The sequence below is a fragment of the Cebus imitator genome, unplaced genomic scaffold (genome assembly GCF_001604975.1).
Source record: "Cebus imitator isolate Cc_AM_T3 unplaced genomic scaffold, Cebus_imitator-1.0 Scaffold429, whole genome shotgun sequence".
NCBI lineage: Eukaryota > Metazoa > Chordata > Mammalia > Primates > Cebidae > Cebus > Cebus imitator.
The window spans coordinates 1,563,876-1,589,162 of NW_016107744.1; the positions used below are offsets into that span (position 1 = coordinate 1,563,876).

General features: G+C 34.0%; 1 protein-coding gene across 1 annotated transcript in view; it reads left to right on the plus strand.

Annotated features, from left to right (window-relative positions):
* TRHDE (thyrotropin releasing hormone degrading enzyme) overlaps positions 1–25,287 on the plus strand; it is a 391,885-nt gene that overhangs the window by 354,119 nt on the left and 12,479 nt on the right. The window contains exons 16-17 of the mRNA XM_017510084.2: positions 19,266–19,433; positions 19,967–20,107. Of these exons, the coding sequence (XP_017365573.1) occupies positions 19,266–19,433; positions 19,967–20,107 (309 nt within the window). The remainder of the gene's footprint in view (positions 1–19,265; positions 19,434–19,966; positions 20,108–25,287) is intronic.

Here is a 25,287-nt window from a genome sequence, read left to right on the forward strand (position 1 = left end):
AAAAAAAAAAAAAAAAAAAAAAAAAAAAACGAATTGAGAACTCGCAGTATTAATAGCTGGGTATAATCCAGACATGAGCTGTGGCTCTTGACCTTAACATTTACAGGGTATTCTAAAGTGGCTTTATTTCTTTTATCAAGTTTTATAAACCTTTTTGTCATTTATTCTTAATTTTTTCCACTAAAAATCCAAAGACTTTTACTCTCTGTTTAAATAAATAGATGCATATCTATATAGATATATTAATAATGATATACTTTATAAGGATTTATTCCTGGAATTGATTCTTACAGATGTCCCTAAGAACCTTACACAAGTATTAAGTTTATTTTTACTCATTTTCCTTTAAAATATACAACTACTTGCATTCTGTTTTATATTACATAGTAGACAATTCATATCTTAGTTTCAAAGTAGTTTTCATTACTTTCTTACTATTAATAGCTAGCTAATGCTGATTTTACAAATCAAGTTATGTATCTCTTTTTAACTCCTACTGGCCCTGGGCATAGAAACTGCTTTTTTTCATCAGAATATTAAATATTATTTAATTTTTAATTTGTAAGAGTTTAGAAAGCATGCCATAAAAAGTAGATATATTCCCACTGGATTATGTTAAGTAGCTGAAAACTGAGCAGTATTTTTAGTCAGACATATTTTTCTTGCCTGGGAAGTAATACAGCATCTCACGCTGTAATCTTGTTTGGCTGGTTAACCATCCTGTATTTTGCACAGTACGGGACACTGCTGATAGACAGCATCATACACCATTCTTTATTTTATCCTGTGCAAATTCTACCCTATGTATTCTTCATGACAGGCTCATTGAGGGTGAGGGGAACAAAACCATAAAAAGCCTACATGAACATTTGTAGTGTAGATTTTTAAAAGTACTTTTAGCTAGTTTTCCACCAATGCAAAACTTGAGGGCACTTTTTATTGTTCTCACTTGCATCACATGCTTAGAAAAATAACTTTAAGCTAGTCATCTTCCTTCCCTCACCTTTCTGTCATAGGAATTTTATATATCAGTAGTTATGGCTATTCAGTTCATTGTGAATTGTTGCCTGCATAGTCCTGGCACAGAAACTTAGAGATTGGTCATAAGAGTCTTTAAAGAAGAAAATGGTATAGGCACCTCTGGCATTCACAATTATCATCAAAATCATCATCACTATTGACACCTCATTTTCAATTGATTCCTTCATAGTTCTTTAAGGTTGAAAAACAAAATATTTAATATGCTGCATCCCTTATTGTGGACAGTTGCAATGTTGTAGGGCCAGATTCACCAGTCTACATATGGGCAATGGCATGCCTGGTTAATAGTCAACTTGACTTTCTTCTTTTAGAAACAAGGACAAGTTCTATTATCCAAAATAAAGTGCAGTGGCACTGTCATATCTTCCTTCACCCTCAAATGCCTATGCTCAAGCAACACTCCCACCTCAGCCTCTTATGTATCTATGCCTGCAGCCCCACACCACCACACCTCACTAATTTTTTTTTTTTTTTTTTTTTTTAGAGACAGGGTCTCACTATGTTGGCTGGGCTGGTCCTAAACTCCTGGCCTCAAGCAATACTCCTACCTTGGTCTCTCAGAGTGCTCGGATCAAATTGACTTTTAACTTTTCTACAATAAGCATTTATTGCAAATTTCTTCCATAGTTATAAGTTAACTTGTTTAAGTTAATTTAACTAATTTATTTTAAGTTAACCAGTATTAATTCAAACCCTTACAGTACTTGATTCAGATATAAAACATACCGAGTCTCCGTCATGGTCCAGCCATCGTGTTAAAAGGCACTAGGGATGCAATGATGAACAAAAGAACATGGTTCCTGTCTTACAATCTAATGGGGTAGAACAACACTAATCAGATGTCATGCAAATAATGTAGTATTTTAACTGTGATGAGAAGCCAGAGGGAAGGTTTACAAGAGAAGGGCAATTTGGCTTGTCAGTGAAGTCGGGTTCCCTGCAGAATGGCAACTAAACTGGGGTCTATAGGAGAGATTCACATTCTTTAGACTTAGCAGGAAAGGGGGTGTTAAGTGGAAACAACAGTGTGCAAAAATGATCTTCCTTCACAACATCCTTTCCCAAGATTAGACTCTTGATACTTTCAAAAAGTTGAGCTGCTTGGGCAGAATCTGCACATCCTCTAAAAATCTGGTAAGATAATTTCTAATTTAATCACTTTGTTTTGTTTTTATTTGCTGAGAGGAGCAAAAATCTCAGTAAGTTGATTATGCTCCTTCATTAAAGCTTTAGAGGATCTCTATTCTAACATTAGAGTGTGTTACCAAACAAGTGTTTTGGAAAAGCTATATAGTAGAAAAATAATATGTGAAATGTAGCGAGTGTACTTGCTATCTGAATTTATCCTATTGTGAATTCTTTTGTCAATATGAAAATCCTTTTCATAGACAGGAATTGCTACTTGGCTTATCATTTGTAAAATTACAGGTCTTCATGTATTACAATTACTTAAATAGTGGCTATACCTGAATATAGACAAGAACTTTTTATCCTTCTTTTCCCGAAGCTTTCCTGAAATCACACTGAAAATACCACTATTCCTTGCTATGTAGAGAATTTAATACATGCCAACTCAATTCAGCCTGTCATGAGATAAATGTTTGACTGAATGACCTACTTGAGGGACTAACTAATTTGGTTGTATTTTTAATTTAGTTTTTATATAGCAGGGACTTTAATTGCTTCTACAGCTAATATAACTCCAGTGAGTGCACATTTCTATTCATTTTCTTATAGTCACATTTAGTTTCTAATCTAAATGAATTTACGATTTTATATTCTAATTTAAAATGCAGAAATAATCATACACTTGTATTCCTTTACCCAGCACTTTGGTCTTCTTCCTGACATTTTACTGTTCAGAAAAATTTTGTTACTAGCCATGCATAGAGCCACACAGTCAATAGTTATTTTTTCAAAGTATCTTAATTTTTATAGAAGTATGCTTTTTTGAAGGTGATGACTTAATTTTTTTCTTTGCAGTATAATTGGATCTCCCCCATTACTGCCAATAGTAATGTTCTTATTGTGTTTGTATTGTTTGCCTAAAATTATACTGATGTCAGACAGTTTTGTGTCTTTTATCAAAAGATATGCCTATTGATTAGTTGTAGAATAGCTCTATTTTAACAGCCCAACTGTTTATCACAGTACAAGTACCAATTGAATATAGATTCACATGGGCAACTGAGAACAATGCTGATTAAACTTACAATAATAAGCATTATTATTTACTAAACTGGAATTTTGTTGGCTGAATAGCCAACAAAAATATTTGCAGCTTCCAAAACATTTGTGCTAAGATACAGTGAGTATATTATCCTGACAGATTGAGAGACATTGAGTATAAAATTCATTGCAATCACTGTCAACTACTACAAAGAAGAGATTTACTTCACATTTTACTAATGTAATGTCAGCATTGCTATTATCACTAAGGGGAGTCCTTTAACAACACTAATATTTCCTTTTTGTTTATTTTTTCCCTTAATGATTAGGCATATACATATAATTTACTTTAATTCTAAATAAAAATAAAAATAATTCACTAATGTTAGTCTTCTTTCTAATGATACTGTGATAACATTTATTTAACATTGTGATAGTTATGATAAAATATGGAAGCATCAATGTTTTGTTATATATATAATGTATATATATATATATATGTATAAAGTATTTGAAAAGTAGGAAAATTAGAACTTTTATGGTTCAGAAATTTTTGGCAATAACAGCAAAATTAAAAGGACATCCACATACATCTATGGATTGAATAGTGGCCTCTGAAAGATGCCTCCAAATCCTAATCCCTACGTTTAAATGTAATTTTATTTAGAAGTAGGATTGTTGCAGATGTAAAAAGTAACAGATATCAATATGAGATCCTCCTGAATTTAGAGAAATCTTGAAATCTGGTGATGAGTGTCCTTATGGGGAAAAGTAGTCACAGAGAGATGGAGGCGTAAGTCATGTAAAGACAGAGGTAGAGATTGCAGTAGTGCATCTACAAACCAGGGAGCACCAAGCACTGCCGGAGCCACCAGAAGCTGGAGCGAGGCATGGTGTATATTTTCCCTTACAGTCTACAGGAGAAAATCACCATGGTTTTGAACTTCTGATCTCACACCAGCGATAGAATACGTTTCTGTGATTTCAGGCCACCAAGTTTTTGGTAATTTGTTTTGGCAGCCCTAGAAAACTAACGCACACACCCTAAGTCTCTGCCTTCTATTCAAGCCCTGATTTATAATCAGTATTTTGGATTGTTTTCCTTTGTTTGATGGAATATCAGGGAGATATTGCAAATGAAATTTTTCACTTTAATGAACTTCATCCTATTTTTACTTAGGATTTTCTTTAAGAAAAGGAGGAAGCAATTACTTCTTGTTGCTCACAAAAGTAAGATAACATTATAATCATCCGCCATTATAGTATTATTTTTAACTATATAGGGAAAAAATCATGGGAGTAATTCATGGCATAAAATAGAATAATATATGGAGATTTCCCTAAAATTCATGCAAACCCACCCATGCTCATTTTTCAGGATCTCTTTACTTTTAAGTATTAGAGTTTCTTCATTTTTTCTTTCTAATGACTTGTGATTCTATTTATAATTATGAAATTAAATAGAAAAAATAAAATGACGTATTTAATTTTCACATATAAATAAACCTTATTTTATCCTGAAATATACAGAGCAGGCATTCAACACGTACAGTTTCCTCATTCTCTTCAGACTTATGTAATGCCATAATGAATTACACATATATTTGCATGTATACATTTTAAATATTTCAATTTTTCCACAAAATAATAAACCATGTCAACTCTCCTAAAATATATTTCTCAGGTATATCATCTAACAATGCAAAATGTGCCTTTTTGCCTAATTTGTAACTTTTTCATCCACTTATGCCATGCTCCTTTTTGTCCGAACCCAGGTTATTTTGTCTTGTTTTCAATAATTTTTTGTTACTTCATAAAGTAGGACTAGATTCTTAACTATTTTAAGTGAGTAACTTTTGTCAAATTTAATTATATCAGTATTCCTTAAAAGACACATATATGTGTGACATTCATCATGCATTTCACTGCTTTTCACATAAAAAGATAACAGAAAGGCCAAAGTACTTTTCAGTAAAGTCATAGAACCTCTCAGATTGGATGTGAATAAGAAACTTTCTCTATTTTTAAAAAGTACATTTTTTAATATAATGAATTAAATAAAACTATCAATTAAAAGTCTAAGAGAAGTGTATTTTGATCAATACACATAAACACACACACAAATAGCAAAATTTATTTTGGCCAAAATAAAATCCATTTCTGGTTGGGAAACTTTCAATTGAGAAAAATGAATTATTGTTCTCCTGCACAAGACAGTTTTATGGTTATGCCAAAAACTTAACAAAATTGCAATGATCAATTCTTGCCAGTCTGAAGAATCAGCCTTGTTAATCTCAGTGACCTTGATAGTTCATTAGAGAGTAAGGTAAGCCACATTTGCACTGATTCCTCACAGTTTTGGAAATAGTACATTGATTGATAAGATAAATCTGTTTAATTTTTCAACATTTGTATGAAGAATAGAAAAGGTGATGACAATTGCTATAAATCTTTCCTGAGCAACAAATGTTATTTGTTGAGGCGAAGCCTAATATAATCCAGTGGAGCTTTCATAGACACTCAGACTTGGGTCATGATTTGAATGAAGACAATGCTTGTGTATTTGCTATGGTAACTAATGTTATAGTTCTTATACATTCTTATAACTTATCTTTCATCTTAATAGTTAAGCTAAAGTGCTAATTCCTAATTATTGTCACTCAGACAACGCCATTAATTTTTGTTTTTAGAGTTAGGCTTTATATGATAGCAGGTGCTTAGATTTACAGTGCCTTGACCAGAGCTGAGTGAAGAAGCAGCTTAAATATTCAGTCAGGATGGAGCAGAGTTGAATAGCCTTGGATTACAGGAAGGTGATTATCTGGATAGAGTTTATCTAATCTTTAACCCAGGCGTCTATAAACAGGGCAATTTATCAGCCATTTCACAACTTCTACTACAATTGGATACCTCTTAAGTATTAAATTATGTTATGCTCTTAGAGCTATATCTATTAGCAGCCTGCTGTTCACTGTTTTAGACTGAGTCATCATAGATATCTTAATTTTTCTACTTTGGTTATAAAGCATTTTTTAACCCTTATAGGTATAATTGATTCTGGATATATTGCAAGAAAATTATAAGGGTTCTAAGTTGTGAAATGTTAAATATCCAGCATTTAGGCTTTTCAGTATGAGATGTTTAAAACTGGGCCAAAGGAAAAAACTAGACAAATCACAGATTTTCCTCTAATTATTTGCTCTTTTTCCTTTACCTGTTTGTACGTCTTTGTCATTCTTGCCTTTGTCATTCACACTGAATTTTTTGTCCTCTGTGCATTTTTCACTTGTGTTCTGTCTTTCTACTTTTCCTTTGATGTCTCCTTTCTGACCTCTTCTTTTTAATGTTATCTGGGCCACTCGGTTTCTTATGTTTTTGTGCTTTGGTAATTATATTTTATAAAGTGGTCTTCTGGCCCAGGTATTTAACCTTCATCATCTCTCTTCCTGACTATCCAATTGTATTGCTGCTAGAAATAATAGCAATTTTATATATAGAACTTAAATCTTTAAAAAGTAATTTCATATATATTACTTAAACTTAGATAAAGTGAATGTCCCTTTCAAAGTACATTTACTTTAATTTTAAAAGCCACTTGAAAGAGTGCAGTTACTTTAAAACGTAATCTTTTGATAGATTCAGGCTGTTAAGAGTTAAGATCCCTTGTCCCCCACCAGTACGTCTTTTTCTTTTCATATAGAAAGAGCTGCATATGTCTCTTTGCAAACAGGCAAAATTAAAATATTAAGAAGTATTGAACATCATTTTAGGACATACTGAGATAATTTTCAATACATTTGTTCTGTTCTCCACTATGTTTCTCCAGTGCTATTCTTTTGAATTCCACAGGGCTGTTGCAGACTGTTTTGAACTGCCTTTTCCTTTGTTTTGAGATTTTCCTATTTCTTTTTGTTATGCTTAAGGTTCAAGGGGAATGTAAATGCTGTTTGGGCACAAGTGAGAGAACTTCCTGGAAACAGAACCACCCTAGCTGTGGCATGAAAGGCGCCTAGCAAATAGCATTGCTACCTAGTGACCTTTCCATTCAGCATTGCTCTGTGTTTCACTTGGGATTCTGTCCCCTCTTTGCTAGGGGCATTGTAGAGATTTCTAGAAACCACATTCTTCCTGGTTGCCAGGGTTTTTATGAATTTAGTGGTACTATATTTGAGTGACAGGTATACGAGTAAAGTTAGGTGGGATTATAAAAGTGTATTTTATTATAATGCTTTAAACTCAAGACATATTATCAGTCATGTTTTTCAATAAATTACTCATTCACTCAGTGAGATTCTTTAAATTTTTATTGCTGCTTTTTAAAAATTCCATTACTCATTTGGGAAAGATGGTTGTTACTTCATTTTAATAATAATAATAATATAAATAATGAGGAGGAGAATTGTTATCAAATATTGAGAACAATTTGCTATTTTCCCAGCACTGGGCAGTGCGCATTGCGGAGATAAAGCCCCTGCCAAAACCTTTATATACACCAGGCACTGTGCTAAGCACTGGACAGACATCTCATTTAATCATTGTAACAGCCCCGTAAGTAATTATTATCCCCATTTTCCAGAAGGGGAAACTGACACATAGGTACAAAAAGTTGCTCATTCCTTCTAAACACCTTTAAGTTCTATTCATGGTGGCTTTATTAACAGCAGACAAGAAGCTAAAGAATGAGGATAGAGAGAAATGAGAATAGAGGACACTATGAACAAAGTCAGCCTCTGTAAATGCAGGTTATTTTTCAGTTTGCTATTTCAAAGTCATGGATTGTCTGTCCCCAAAGAGGACAAGCATTTGTAAGGCAGAACAAGATTTGGAATATTGGCAAGGAAGCCTCCACCAAAGCTTTTAATTTGCAGTTAGGGTAGGCAAACAATCCTTCAAATCAATGAATTAATTATAAATTAATCAAGTGTTAGGCCTCACTCTATATCAATGGCCCATGTAGTGCCACTGAAAGAATGAGGTGTTCTTAGAGAGGCTAGATTTGAGAAATGTTTTTCATTGTCTTTGAAAATAATTAAATCCACATTTCAGTGTTAACACAATCACTAATGAAAGACTCTTGTACTCACAGAGCAAGAAAGGACTTTAGAACCCATGTGTTTAGCCCTGTCTAGTTAGGCTAAAAAATGAAGGCCAAGGCAATGACCTTGACTCACCTGGACCTAGAGGCAGTCACTAGTTAAATTAGGCCTGCCAAAAACTTGCTTAGAAATAGACTCATGGCATAATTATCTAAATTTGAATTTTAAATATATTTTTCCTTTGGCAAGTATAATTTTCCTCTCTAGGATATTTTAAATTTATCTCTACATATTATTCAATTGCATTTTTGTATATTGAATGTATTTTATTCTAACAGTAAGTAACAATTTGTTTTTACAAATGTACTTATACATTTATTTATTTCCAAACTAATTATAAAAGTTATTAAATAATTAAACACACAATATATGAGTTCAAAAAAAGAAAGAGCAGTTACTTATAATGACCAAACCCTGAGGCAAACGTTAATATACTTGTTTGTCCTTTCAGTTTATTTTTCCTAAGAACATACACATTATGTAATTTTTATAAACTTACGCAATGGTATTACACATATTATTCATTAACATATGCATTATGCTTTAGCTTTAGTATATGTTATTATATGACTAAATATTAATCTATGATATCATTCTCAGTTGCTATTTGTATGTTAACTTAAACCAGTGCCTTATTGTTGATATTTTAGTTGAGTTCAGATTTTTTATCATATATCAATGAAAACATTCACAGCAAAATCTTTGGAAATTGTCTCAATTATTTATCATGTCAATTCATTTCACTGTTTTTCATTTAATAACTAAAATACCATAACAGGTACAGTGGCTCACACCTGTAATCCCAGCCCTTTGGAAGGCTGAGGCAGATGAATCACGAGGTTAGGGGTTCGAGTCCAGCCTGGCCAAGATGGTGAAACCCCCTATCTACTAAAAATACAAAACTTAGCCAGGCATGGTCATGGGCTCCTGTACTCTCAGCTACATGGGAGGCTGAGGCAGGAGAATTTGTTGAACCTAGGAGGTGGAGGTTGCAATGAGCCAAGATTGCACCACTGCACTCTACACTGGACAACAGAGCAAAATTCCATCTCAAAACAGTAACAACAACAACAAAAAACCAATTTACTATGATTTAGTTTCATTCTATTGTTGTTATGAATGAACAACATATTTTTCTCCCAAATTTGTATGTTGAAATCCTAATCCCCAATGTGATAGTATTAGAAGGTATGGTCTTTGGGAGCTATATCACCATTTGTGATGGTGAAGCCTTCACAAATGCAATTAAATACCTCATGAAAAAAATCCCAGATTGCCTTTTAGCCCTGTTTCTACCACATAAGAGTTTAAGAAGTCAGCAGACTACAACCTGGCAGGAGGCCCTTGCCAGAACCTGACCATGCTCTTACCCTAATCTCAGACTTACAGCCTCCAGCACTGTGAGAAATAAATTTCAATTGTTTATAACCCTCCCAGTATATGGCACTTTGTTACAGCAGTTCAGACTAAGGCAGCCGTCATTATTATTTAACTCAGTAAAACATTTTTCCTGAAAGATGCATGTCTTTATTTTTCCACTTACTTAATTTTTTAACTTTTACTCCAAAGCATTTGCTTTGAGTAAGATAAAAAAGTTACATATATCACTAAAATATGAAAATAAATTATTTCACAATGATATACTAAACGTCTGTGCTTTCAAAAGTGTTATCCTACAAATGAACTCTGTCACAATCCTATTTAAAATGAGAGTGGAATAAACTATCATACAAGTTACACTAATTAGGTGATAATTTGTGTAATGTCAGTATCCTAAAAAAGATAAAGGTATTTTATTTTGGCTAAGCATTACCCCATTCATCTTGTATGATGTAGCTAGGAGAGGCTAACTCACTGTTCATGTTTATCATGTATACGGTACCTAGAGAAAAACAAACACAGCTTTCCTTCCCAGATAATACAATTCTATTAAAGAATTTAATGCTCAGGCAGCATTTAAAGAGAAATGACTGTGGGAATATTCACATTCTTATAAACAATTTCCATGTTCACTAGGAGGGGCCTTCTCCTTGTAATCCTGATATCAGGAGCCTCACAGGACTCATTTGTACCACTCATAACTGTGGGTTCTGTGGGGTTTTTTTTAGCTCATGCTTTACAAACAAATGAGCATTTTCATTTGTTCCTAATGACTTTGGTTTATACAAAGAGATCTTAAACTGTCCCCAGAGCAATCATTTTGCTGACATTTTATTAGAACATCTTTACAAATTTAGCAACAAAAGGGGGGTTCATTAACAGTGGAAGTCATTGGGAACTGAAGGCCCTTGGCATATCTGGTGCTTACCAATCTTGTTTCATTTATAGGCATGAGTAAAAATGATCTTGTGAACTTTACATTGATTCTTCATCTGCTACATGGATAAAAACATGAGGAGTTGATGGAGTGAGAAGATGTGCTGTTTATTTTCTCCTAAGGAGCCATAGAAACCTATGCAATTGTATTTCCTAGCATCTGCTAATAGAGCCATATCTTCCCTGATATTTGGGGATTTGTAACTGAGACTGAGGACTATTTTTCAAGGGACCATCAACATGCTTTAAGTTATATATGTAAACATGTGTATTTCGTTTTCATAGTAATAGAATTTCATCAAATTTGATATATCCGCTATGTGACGGACAATCGTTAAGAAGACTGAAACTTGACCAGCAGTGTTTTGCAAAGCACCTCCAAAGTATGCAGCCTTTCCCTTCATTTGAAGCTACAGATACAAATATAGAACCTGCCTTTATTCTAGGCAGCTTTGCCTTCAAAGACCTCCTTTGCCCAGTATTTGCGTTAGATTCCTTCAGGGTGGTCTGTCTGTTATTTTATCCATTTGTATTAGATTCCTTCTGGAAGGTCTGTCTGTCATTTCATCCAACATTTTATTGCTGGGTGTCCTTTCAGACTCTCTTCTTCTTGCTCTGTATATGACCAGCTGGCCATACAGCAGCTCCTTAAATATACTGCTACTTTATGTCCTTTTAACTCACCCAGAGGCTGTGTTTTAACAAGTATCACTTCAGTGCTGCTGAACAGAATGAATACTTATTGTCGGAAATTCAGTCTTTCCAACATCAAACGTTTATCAAAGATGACTGATTAAACCATGGATTTTTAAAAAGTAACTAAAAATAATTACAGGTAACATCTGTGTCCAGTTCAACTCTCAGAAGATTATATGTTGGATGCATTGGTATTACTCTGCAGTTCACTGGTTAGGCCCAGAGCATGGCAATCATACCCTCGTGATGGGTATACAATTTTTGGAGCAATGTCAGCAAGATGATATAGCAGGAAGCACTGAATTCTTCTTTCCCTGCAAACACAATGATTCAGCAACAATTTATGGGCAAATTCCCTTTGTGAGAAATCCAGAAACTAATTGAAATGTTCCTACATCAATAGTGAGTGCAAGATCACTCATTAAAGGTAGTGGAGAGATTTAGGACACACACTTTTCAGAATCTCTACTCCCTGGCACATAGTCAAATGGTCAGGAAGAGAATTCCTCCTCCCAGCTTCTCCTAGGGGAGAAAAGAGGTAGGTTCAGGCATCCAGTATCTTACTATTTGCAATCGTATCGCCTAAAAACTGGCTCCTGTCTTGCTTACTTTGGAACTGTGAAAAGTTTAGTACAGTCTAGCCATCTGAGGAAAGTGGAGATGGTGGCTTGGGTTAGAGATGCCATAATTTTTTCCAGCACAGAGTGATAGGATTAAACAAAAATTCCAATTATTGATAGGCTCTTAGAGAGGAAAAAATTTGATCTATGCCTCCAGTGCTTTAATGTTTTTGGTACTGCACAAAGAATGAGCATTTGCTTTACTAGGCATGGAGCTGTGACAGAACTGACATAGTCTAGCCACCTGGAGGAGGACCGAGATAGGAGTTTGGGCTGGTAAATGTAATAAATCTTCTCTACTGCCATCACAGATCAAATAGAGGGAAAATCCCAGCTCTTGGCTTCCCATTGGGGAGGGAAAGAGTTGATCTGTGCATCCAGTGCTCAGACTTCTCTGAGGCACCTCAAAGAATTAACATCTGACTTCTCAGTCTTGGCATTCTGATGGGTCTGGTGCAGGCTAGCCACTTAGGGGAGATCAGAACAGTGGCCTGGACTGTTAAACACTGCAGCTTTTCCCCAGCTCAGCACAGAGCAAGCAGATAAAAACCACAGTTGCGTGCTTCTCCCTGGGAATAAAGACAGTTAGTAGAGGTTCCCAGAATCTCTAGCCAGGCTATCAGGTGTGTATCTTCTTCTGTACAAGGCCAGTTTGTGAATTTGGAGAATTGATTAATGTGCACATATCAACCAATAGTCAAGAAAAAATAAGAAACTAGGAATGATGTCCCAAAGAAAAGAACAAGATAAATCTTCAAAAATTGACCATAATGAAGCATATGATTTATCAGACAGATAATTCAAAATAACTGTCATAAAGACGGTCACTGAAGTCAAGTGTACAATGCATTTAAAATAATTTAAACAAGAAGATAGAAAACATTTAAAAGTATGAAACAGATAATGAAGCTGAAGAACACACTAACTGAAAAATTTCCTATTAACAGAAGGGTTAAACAGCAGATCAGATACCTAAAGATGGATCAATCAGTGACTTTAAAGACAAGTATTTAAAGATTTACTTAGAAAAGAAACAATGCAAAATAATGAAAAGAAGCGAATATAGCTTAAGGGAGTTTTGGTACACCAGGAAGTGGACCAATATACACATCATGGAAGTCCAAGAAGCAGAAGATAAAGTGAAAGGACTAGACAGCTTTTTCAAAGATAAAATGGCTGAAAACTTCACAAATCTAGAGAAGGAAATGGACATTCAGAAGCAAAAAGCCCAAGCACACCAATAAAGTGACCTTAAGGAAATGTACATCAAGACACATTATAATCAAACTGGCAAAAGTAAAGAAGATAATTTTGAAAGCAGCAAAAATGACTTGGCACATGCTAAGGAACCCTTATAGAACTATCAAAATATTTTTCAGCAGAAATCTTGCAAGCTAGAAGAAAGTGGACTGATATATTCAAAATGCTGAAAGGAAAAAGAAAACTGCTAACCCAGAATACTATACAAGCAATAATGTCATTTAAAAACGTAAGAGAAATAATGACTTTCCTAGGCAAACAAAAGCTGAGTGAGGTCATCATCAGCAGACTTGCCTTGAAAGTAATGCTAAAGGAAAATTTTCAGGTTGAAACGAAAGGATGCTAAACAGCAACAAAATGGCACAAGAAAATATGAAACATATAGATAAATACAAATACTTTATTACTATAATGGTGGTGGGTAAATAACTTTTAATTTTAATATACAGCTTAAATGACAAAAGTATTAAAAATGAATATAACTAAAATATATTACAAGGTACTCAATATGAATAATAAAAATTGTGAAAACAATAACAAAATCTGAGAGCAAAAGTCAAATTGTGGAGTTTTTGTGTGTATTTAAGCTTAAGTTGTTATCAGCTGAAAATAGGCTGTTATAATATATGTGTACATCAAGGTAAGCACACTAATAAAGCCATAGAAGTTATAAAAAAGAGAAGGAAAGACAAATAACAGCATATCAACATAAAAAATTAAAAAAGGAAGACAGTAAGAGAGGAAAAGACAGGAAAAAACCTACAAGACCAACAGAAAACAATTTTGTTAAAATGGCATAAACAAATTCTTCCCTATCAATATTACTTTAGATATAAATGGATTAAGCTTCCCAATCAAAAAACAGTGGCTGAATGTATTAACAAAACAAGACCTAACTGTATAGTGTCTATAAAAGTCTCTTTTTAGTTTTAAGGACACTTATAGGCTGAGAGTAAAGGGATGGAAAAATACATTCTGTGCAAATGGAAAACCAAAAAAGAGCAGCTATAGCAGACAAACAGACTGTAAGTCAAAAACCATTAGAAGAACTATGTTATAATAAAAGTGTCAAACCACTGTAAAGATATAACAAATTATAAACATACATACATTCAACATCAGAGCACCTAACTATATAAAGCCAATATTGACAGAACTGAAGGGAGAAATAAAAAGCAATAAAAATAGTGGAGATGCCAGTGTTCAACTTTTAATAATAAATAAAGCATCCAGACGGAAGATCAATAAGACAGGACTTACAACACTATAAACCAAATAGACTTAACAGACATGCACAGAATATCCTAGCCTATGACAACAGAATATACATTCTTCTTAAGCACACATAGAACTTACTCCAAGTTAGATCACGTTAGGTCATAAAACAAGTCTTAACAAATTTAAGAAGATTGTAATTATACCACATACTTTTACTAAACGAAGTGAAACTAGAAATCAATAGCAAAAAGAAAATGGGAAAATTTACAAATAGGTGGATTAAGCAATACACTCTTAAACAATAATTGAGTCAAGAAGAAATCCAAAAAGAAAGTAAAGAGTACATCAAGACAAAAAAAAAAAAAAAAAAGAATGAAACATCGTACTGAAACTTATGGGATACAGTAAAAGCAGTATTAAGAGGGAAGTTTATTGTAATAAATACATATATTTATAATAACCTGAACCCACCTTTACATCTCAAGGAGATAGAAAAAGAACAAATTATCCACATAGTTAGCAAAAGGGAGAAAATAACAAAGAATAGAAATAAAACAGAAAACAGAAAAACAATAGAAAAAAATCAGACAAAATTGATAAATCTTAAACTAGGCTAGTTAATAAAAAAGACAGAAGACTCAAATAAATAAAAAGAGAAATTAAGGACTAGATATCACAACTAATGCCACAGACATAAAAAGAATTAAAAGAAACTACTATAAACAATTATATGCCAACAAATGAAATAACAGAAAAATGGACACACTCCTACAAAATGTAGCCTATCGGTATACTAACCAGTGAAGAATTAGCAAGTCTGTACAGATCTATAACTGAGATGGAAATTGATTTAGTACTCAAAAACCTTTAACAAAGAAAATCCTGGGACTAGATGAATTCACTGAAAGGTGAACTCTACAAACATTTAAAGAATCCTCCAATCCTTTTGAATTTTCAAAAAAATTGAAGAGGAACACTTCCAAACTTATTTTACCAGCATCACCCTGGTACCAAAGCCAGGCAAAGACATCACAAGGAATGAAAACTACAAGTAAATGTCCATAATGAAAGTAGATGCAGAAATCCTCAACAGAACACTAGCAGCCTGAAACTAACAGTACATTAAAGGATAATACACCATGACCAGCTGGTATTTATCTCTGAGATGCAAGGATACTTCTCCATACAAAAATCAATTAATGTTATATACCACATTATTAGAATAAAGGATAATCACGTGATCATCTTAAATACAAAGCACTGACAAAATTTAATATCCTTTCATGATAAAAAAAAAAAAAAAACTCAACAAATAAGGAATAAAAGGATAGTACCTCAGTGTAGTTAAGGCCATACATGAAAAGCCTGCAATTAACATTATACTCAATGGTGAAAAGTTGAAAGCTTTTCCTCTACAGCCAAAAGCAAAATCAAGATACCTCCTCTAACCACTTTATTCAACATAGCTCTGGAAACCTTAACCAGAGAAAATAGAGAAGAAACAGAAATAAAAGACATTCCAATTGAAAAGGGAGAAGTAAAATTGTCCCTGTTCGCACATGAATTGATCTTATGTGTTGAAATCCCTAAAGTCTCCACAAAAAAACTGTTAGAACTGATAAACAAATTCAGTATATTTGCAGGTTATAAAATCAACACAGAAAAATCAGCGGTGTTTCTGTACACTAACAATAAACTCTCTGAAAAGTAACTCAGGAAAGCAATCCCGTTTACAACAGCACCAAAAAGAATAAAATAGTCTGGGCATGGTGATGCATGCCTGTAATTTCAACACTTCAAGAGGCCAAAGTGGGAGGATCACTTGAGGCTAGGAGTTTGAGACCAACCTGGAAAACATAAAAAGACTCCATCTCTATGAAAAAAATAACATAATATAAAAATAAACTTTCCAAAGAATAAAATACTTAGAAATAAACTAAACTAAGGAAGTGAAAACTTTGTGTACTAAGATCTATAAAACATTTTTGAAAGAAAATGACATTGGCCTTGGCAATGATTTCATGGATATGACTTCAAAAGTGTAGGTAACATAAAAATAAATTGTGGGATTGCATCAAACTGAAAAGCTTCTGCACAGCAAAGTGAACACTCAACAAGAGTAAAAAGTCAACCTACAGAATTGGAGAAAATATTTGCAAACCATATATTTGAAAAATGATTTATCTCCAAATTATGTAAGAGATTTCTTCAACTCAATAGCAAAACAATATTAATCCAGTTACAAAAATGGATAAGGATTTGAAAAGACTTTTCTCCCCAGATGACATAGATTTGGTCAACAGGTATATGAAAAAAAGTCACTAATTACCAGGAAAATGAAAATCAAACCACAGTGAAATTCAGGATAGCTATTATCAAAAATCCAAACACAGCAAATGTTGTCAAGGATGTTGTCAAGGTTGCCAAGGAGAAATCAATACCCTTCCATGCTACTGTGCAGCTGCTATGATAAACAGTATGGAACGCTCTTAAAAAACTAAAAATAGAACTACAATGTGATCCAGCATCCCATTTATGGATATTTATCTAAAAGAATTGAAATCAAGATATCAAAAGCGTATCAGCATTCCCAGTTTTTTGCAGAATTATTCACATTAGCCATGATGTGGAAACAACCTAAATGTTCATCAATAGATTGATGGACAAAGAAAATGTAGTATACACATACAATGAAATACTATTCAGCCTTTAAGAAGAAGGACATTTTTCAATATTGACAATATCGATGAACCTGGAAGACATTATGCTCAGTGAAAGAGCCAGTCACAGAAAGACAGATACGATTCCATTTATATGAGATATATAAATAGTGAAGTTCATGAATTAAAGAGTGGAATGATGATTGCCAGGTACTGGAGACTTTTAGCATATGGCACCAGTATAGTATGTGGCACTCAAGTGCCTTCCAGGAAACATAGTTGTTCTATATTTATACATTTTTGTTCTGTATTTATACATGACTTTTCTTCTGGAACATCGATATTGGGGATTGGTTCTATAGGCGATAAAAAAACCTGACTTAAAGGGCTCTATCCCTATATTCTCTCTGGTATATTAATAGCTTATTAAATATATCTTAGAAAATAAATTGTTACTATAATATGCTTAATATTAAGGAATTGTACATTGATTGATGAGTTAGTGATTTCAGTAGATATTTTATTGTTTTTTTCTTGCAAGTTTTTATTCACTCTTTTGGCAAAAATGGGGCAATAATGCAGTGTTGTGTGCTGTAGCCTATCATGTATGGAGGAAAAGGCCCGCTGTCTTTTATAGCTGTTGATTTAAGTTATTAAAGATGGAGGCATCTCTGTAATCTTAACCGGAATTGAGCATGTCCTCCAAAATGTGGTGCTAATGCCTTCCTTAGTGATTTCAGGTATCCCCTGTGTCAAGCTGGTTATAAACAGAGCAGAGAGAACATGTCACCAATAAATGAGAAGGCTTTTGTTAGTACTTTCTACAGGGGCTCCGGGGCTGAGATGGAAAACAAGAGAAAGATGTGAAGCTCTTTAATGGGTTATTCTATGTCTGCGTTCCTTTTGTTTCATTGAAAACAAATCAAACAAAATGCTTTCTAATGCCACAAAGAAAAAGGGCTTCAGTTAACAAAATTAAAGTAATTTTTCTTCAAATACTTTATTTGTTGAAAAAGACAGAATAAGTTTAGCCCTTTCTGGAAACCATGAATTTTGCATGATATTTTCTTAGAATTCTACACACCTGATATAGTGTCACAATATCCTGATTGTAGTCCTTCTTAGCTGCTTAACAAAATGAGATTCAGATCCTCTTACTGGTAGTTATTCATACACTTTTCCTGTTTTCCAAATATTTCTTTAATCCTAGCAGTATTTTAATCATCAGGGTCCTAAATCTTTAGAAGGCATTGTTTGCTTTTGCTATCCAGAGAAAAGTTTGTAATTATTGGTCATGTTCAAATTATAAATGAGAAATTTGATAATAGATTAGTGAATGTTGAAAAAGGCAAAAATATATTTTGAAACTTTTTCTTAAAGTATTGGAGCATTCTTTTAAAGAAGCATATTAAAAAGTCAGTAAATACAGGTTACATACCAAAACTTAAGGAAAGAATATCTAGTAAGAAAAATCACTATGGAAAAGTAGACATGAAAATTTATAATTTATGAAGAGTCAATTCTTATTAAATACTAAGTTTCCCACTATAAGACTGTATTTGGGGTGAAAGTCAAATTTTAGTATATTTTAAGTCCTTCTATAAACATAAGAAAAAATAACTTTCCACTTATGTTTTGATACCTGTTTATTACCTATACTTACAGTCTTCTAGGTCTCCAAAATTTGGAGGGTTGCATGAGATAATTACTTACAGAGAAAGTTATCTATGAATTTAAGAGAAAATGTTTCTGTTCTATCCAAATTAACTAGTCTTCTCAACCAGTACTTTCTTGTCATTCTTGGGTCTAACAGTTATGAGAGTGAAATCTTTGTATAATAAACATAGTAAAGTTGGTGAAAAGATAAAGTGCCTTATTTTCATGAGAATGTGAAGACTTTATGTTACTATTTTTGTGTAAGTATAAGAGTGGAAATAATAATTATGCCCAAAACTACCTTGGAACAAAATTTTATTTTATTCATTCAGTGAAAAATCTTTATAAAATATTATCACTATGTAGTATTCTGTTTCAGAATATTTTATTTTTAAGTTTGCATTATGTTTCAGAATACTACATTAGCAAAATAATCTTTTTAAAAACTGACTGTAGTAAAGCAACATCTGTCTTTATTATCAAAACTGTGAAGCTTTTAATTAATAGAAAACCATCATGGGTTGCTTCTTTAGAATACCACTAAATGTTAGAGACATCGTATACTGTACAGGAGTGTCACTACTGGATGAGGATGTCTGGGAATTCATATGGATGAAATTCCATTCCACCACAGCAGTTTCTGAGAAGAAAATATTATTGGAAGCCTTAACTTGCAGTGATGACAGGAATTTATTAAATAGGTAAGTAAATTGATTTTCTAAATTTGTTTCTGTAATGAAAGTATTCTCTGTTAATGAAATTGCTCTAAAGTTGCTTTTATTTACTTGAATATATGTTAGTTGCTTTAAAATATATCTTCCTAAAGGTTAGGAAAACTGCCATGTTAATGACTAAAGCTACTTGATTTCATTGATTATATCTTTTTATGACTAATTATTTTATGTAATTGATACATGTGTAAGAAAAGATTTCATTATAAAAGAAAGTGTTTAGTATAAAGAATTTTAAAGAAGAATTTGCATCATCGAACCAGAATTGTGATTTATCCTTCCACAAGATTTTTTTAGAGTTCAATGTTTTTAATTAAAATACTATGAGTTTGGTCCTCTCTTTTCTATAAACAGAAATGTGTTTTATTTTTAAGTTTGCATTAAAGATTGCACTAGACTATTCTTTTGAAGAATATAACAAACTAGGGCCTATAATTTTAGTAAGATTATTAAAATGTTTATGTTATTAGACTAAAATTTTTTACAAAATTATGTCTTTATAGGCTTCTAAATCTGTCACTAAATTCTGAGGTGGTGCTGGATCAAGATGCAATTGATGTCATAATCCATGTAGCTCGAAATCCACATGGCCGAGATCTTGCCTGGAAGTTTTTCAGAGATAAATGGAAGATATTAAGTACCAGGTAGAAATAAGAATTCAATTATTCATACTTGAATGAGTAAATAAAAGCTGATATATGAGGAATAAAGGCCCAAGTTTTGTGTTAAAGCTAAGATCCATGCAATAGGATTTGATTTTAAAATATTCAACCAAGATGAATGTTGCCACTCCTGTGAAATTCAAAATTATTTTTAAAAGTCTGTAACTTTAATCATTTATTAAAACTGATAACATTAATAAGTTATATGTGCAAACATTTGGAGTATAAAATGTTTAGCTGAGCAACTTCCCTGGAAAATCTATCAAACCGTCCAAAGTTGAAGAAAACTGTCATAAAACCCCTATATCTCAAATATGCTATAGAAATGATTTATAAATACAGTGGTATTATAACAAGGAAACTTTAATTACTTCTGAGGACCTGTTTAAATTTTCTTTAAATATAAATAACTTCAAATACCTGAATAATACCGTGATGCAGAGAAGGATTATTAATCATTTGAATCATTGTATAATTCCAGTTGCAGTAAAATGTATTCCCAGGACATCTTGTTTCATGGTGAGAATTCTTTAGTCTCAATTTTAGAAAATATTTTATTATACATTTAAATGTATTATAATATATGCTAATTTATTACTCTGATAATCCCTGTGGCCTTTTAAAATTAAATTTATTATAGAGCATGTAAATGCTGCTTGTTATTCTCAGACTTAGATATTCCCAGACAGTAAGCAGACCTACTGTTCTGTTCATGAAAAGCTAGTCTGTAAACTTTATTATTTTTAAGCACACTTTGATCAGTTGCCCTGTTATAATGAGTCTAGTTAAAATGGGTGTATTAGAGCTCCACCAAGATGGCCGAATAGGAACAGCCTCAGGTTTCTAGCACAAAAACGTGCACAAACCTGGGTGACCCTTTTAGCTGATGCCTGGAATGCCTGCAAGACAGAGCAGCCCATTCCCCTGCAAAAGAGTGGGCTGAAGGCAGGGAGCCAGGTGATCTGGCTCAGGGTCCTACCCCCACGAAGACCATCAGTCTGAAACGCACTGGCTTGAGAGTTTCACAGCCAGCACAGCAGTTTAAGCTCAACCCTGGACAGTCAAGTTCCATGGGAGGGGAAGTGTGGCTGCCATTACTGAGGCAGCCTGCCATTACTGAAGCAGATGTAACCTTAACTGTGTAAACGAAACTGCAAGGACATTTACTCAGTAGCTGGACAGAGCCCGCAGCATCTCAGCAACACTTCTGCAGGCAGGCTGTAACTAGACTCCCACCTTGCTGGGTAGGGGATCTCTGAAAAAAGGCAGCAACATGTCATGGACTTATAAATAAAGCCCCGCTTTCCCAGGACAGAGCACCTGGGGAAAGAGGCAGTTGTGAGTTCCTCTGCAGCAGACTTAAACGTCCCTGCCCAGCAGCTTTGAATGGAACAATGAAGCTCTCAGCACAGCACTTGAGCTCTGATAAGGGACAGACTGCCTCCTCATGTGGCTCCCTGACCCCTGTATAGACAAAGAGGCACCTCATAAAGGAGAGCTCTGGCTGACATCTGGTGGGTACCCTTCTGGGACAAAGATACCAAAGGAAGGAACAGGCAGCAATCCTTACTGCTCTGTAGCACCTGAAGGTAATTCCCAGGCAAGCAAGATCTGGAGTGGATCTCCAGCATTGCTCCAGCAGAGGAGCCTGACTGTTAGAAGGAAAACTAAAAAGCAGAAAGAAATAGCTTCAACATCAACAGAAAGGACATCCACTCAGAGACCCCATCTGAAAGTCACCAACTTCAAAGACAAAAAAGTATATAAATCCAGGAAGATGGGAAGAAATAGCGCAAAAAAGAATGAAATCACCAAAAACCAGAATGCTTCTCCTCCTCCAAGGGATCAAAACTCCTCACCAGCAAAGGAACAAAACTGGATGGAAAATCAGTTTGACAAATTGACAGAAGCAAGCTTCAGAAGGGGAGTAATAAAAAGCTTCTCTGAGCTAAAGGAACATGTTCTTACCCACTGCAAAGAAGCTAATCACCTCAAAAAAAGTTAGATGGAATTCTAACTAGAATAACTAGCTTAGAGAAGAATATAAATTACTTGATGGAGCTGAAAAACAGCATGAGAACTTCACAAAGCATACACATGTTTAAATAGCCAAATCAATCAAGCAGAGATATTTAAGACCAACTCAATAAAATAAAATGAGAAAGCAATATTAGAGAAAAAAGAGTAAAAAGAAATGAACAAAGCCTCCAAGAAGTATGGGATTATGTGAAAAGACCTAATCTATGTTTGATAGATGTACCTGAATGTGATGGGGAGAATAAATCCAAGCTGGAAAACACTCTTCAGGATATTATCCAGGAGAACTTCACCAACCTAGCAAGGCACGCCAACACTTAAATCCAGGAAATACAGAGAACACCACAGAGATATTCTTCAAGAAGAGCAATCCCAAGGCACATAATTGTCAGATTCGCCGGGGTTGAAATGAAGGAAAAAATGCTAAGGGCAGCCAGAGAGAAAAGTCAAGTTACCCACAAAGGAAACCCCATCAGACTCACAGCAGATCTCTTGGCAGAAACCCCAATAGGCCAGAATAGAGTGGGGGCCAGTATTCAACATCCTTAAAGAAAAAATCTTCAAACCCAGAATTTCATATCCAGCCAAACTAAGCTTCATAAGTAAAGGACAATTAAAATCCTTTATGGACAAGCAATTGGTGAGAAATTTCATCACTACCAGGCCTGCCTTACAAGAGCTCCTGAAGGAAGCATGAAACATGGAAAGGAACAACCAGTACCAGCCACTCCAAAAATGTACCAAATAGTAAAGACCATTGACACAATGAAGAAACTGTGTCAACTAATGGGCAAAACAACCAGCTAATATCAAAATGGCAGGATCAAATTCACATATAATATTAACCTTAACTATAAATGGGATAAATGCTGCAATCAAAAGACACAGACTGGCAAATTGGATAGAAAGTCAAGACCTATTGGTGTGCTCTACTCAGGAGACCCATCTCACATGCACAGATACACATAGACTCAAAATAAAGGGATGGAGGAAGATTTACCAAGCAAATGGAGAGCATAAAAAAGCAGATGTTGCAATCCTAGTCTCTCACAAAATGGACTTTAAATCAACAAATAACAAAAGAGACAAAGAAGGGCATTATATAATGCTAAAAGGATCAATGCAACAAGAAGAGCTAACTATTTTAAATATATATGCACACAATACAGGAGTACTCAGATACATAAAGCAAGTTCTTAAGGACATACAAAGATACTTAGAGTCCCACACAATAATAGTGGGAGACTTTAACACCCCATTGTCAATACTAGACAGATCAACAAGAAAGAAAATTAACAAGGATATCTAGGACTTGAACTCAGATCTGGACCAAGCAGACCTAATAAACATCTATAGACCCTCCCACCCCAAATGCACAGAATATACATTCTTCTCAGCACCACATTGTACTTACTCCGAAATTGACCACATAATTGGAAGTAAATCACTTCTCAGCAAATGCAGAACAGCAGAAATCATAACTACCAGTCTCTTAGACCACAGTGCAAGCAAATTAGAACTCAGGATTAAGAAAGTCACTCAAAACCATACAACTGCATGGAAACTAAACAACCTGCTCCTGAATGACTACTGGATAAATAATGAAATGAAGGCAGAAATAAAGATGGTCTTTGAAACCAATGAGAATGAAGATACAACGTTGCAGAATCTCTGGGACACATTTAAGGCAGAGTCTAGAGGGAAATTTAGAGCACTAAATGTGCATATGGGAAATAAGAAAATATCTAAAATCAACACCCTATCATCAAAATTTAAAGAGCTAGAGGAACAAGATCAAACAAATTCAAAAGCTAGCAGAAGACAAGAAATAACTAAAATCAGAGCAGAACTGAAGCAGATAGAGACATGAAAAACCCTTCAAAAAATCAATAAATCCAGGAGCTGGTTTTTTGAAAATGTCAACAAAATAAATAGACCACTAGCCAGAGTAATCAAAAAGAAAAAACAGAAGAATCAAATAGATGCAATTAAAAATGATAAAGGAGATGATATCACCGATTCCACAGAAATACAAACTACTATCAGAGATTATTACAAACAACTCTAGGCACATAAACCAGTAAATCTAGAGGAAATGGATAAATTCCTGGACACTCACACCATCCCAAGACTAAACATGGAAGCAGTTGAATCACTGAATAGGCCAATAACAAGGTCTGAAGTAGAGGCAGCAATTAATAGCCTACCAACGAAAAAAAGTCCAGGTCCAGACAGATTCACAGCTGAATTCCACCAGACATACAAAGAGGAGCTGGTACCATTCCTTCTGAAATTATTCCAAACAATACAAAAAGAGGGAATCCTCCCTAACTCATTTTATGAGAACAACATCATCCAGATACCAAAACCTGGCAGAGATATAACTAAAAAAGAAAATTTCAGGCCAATATCCATGATGAACATAGATGCAAAAGTCTTCAATAAAATACTGGAAAACTGAATGCAACAGCACATCAAAAAGCTTGTCCATCACGATCAAGTAGGCATCATCCTGAGGATGCAAAGCTGGTTCAACATTCGCAAATATATAAATGTAATCCATCACATATATATACTGAGCCAAAGACAAAAACCACATGATTATCTCAATAAATGCAGAGAAAGCCATCACAATATTCAAAAGCCCTTTATTATAAAAACTCTAATAAGTTTGGTATTGATGGACTGTATCTCAAAATAATAAAAATATTTATGACAAACCCATAGGCAATATCATAATGAATAGGCAAAAAATGTAAGCATTCTCTTTTAAAACTGGCACTAGACAAGGGTGCCCTCTCTCACCATTCCTATTCAACAATCAGGCAAGAAAAAGAAATGATGTGTATTCAGTTAGGAAAAGAGGAAGTCAAATTGTCTCTGTTTGCAGATGACATAATCATATATTTAGAATATCCCATCATCTCAGCCCAAAATCTCCTTAAGATGATAAGCAACTTCATTAAAGCCTCAGGATAAAAAACTAATGCGCAAAAATCTCAAGCATTCCTATACACCAATAACAAACAAACAGAGAGCCAAATCATGAGCGAACTCCCATTCACAATTGCTACAAAGAGAATAAAATACCTAGGAATACAACTAACAAAGGAGGTGAAGGACCT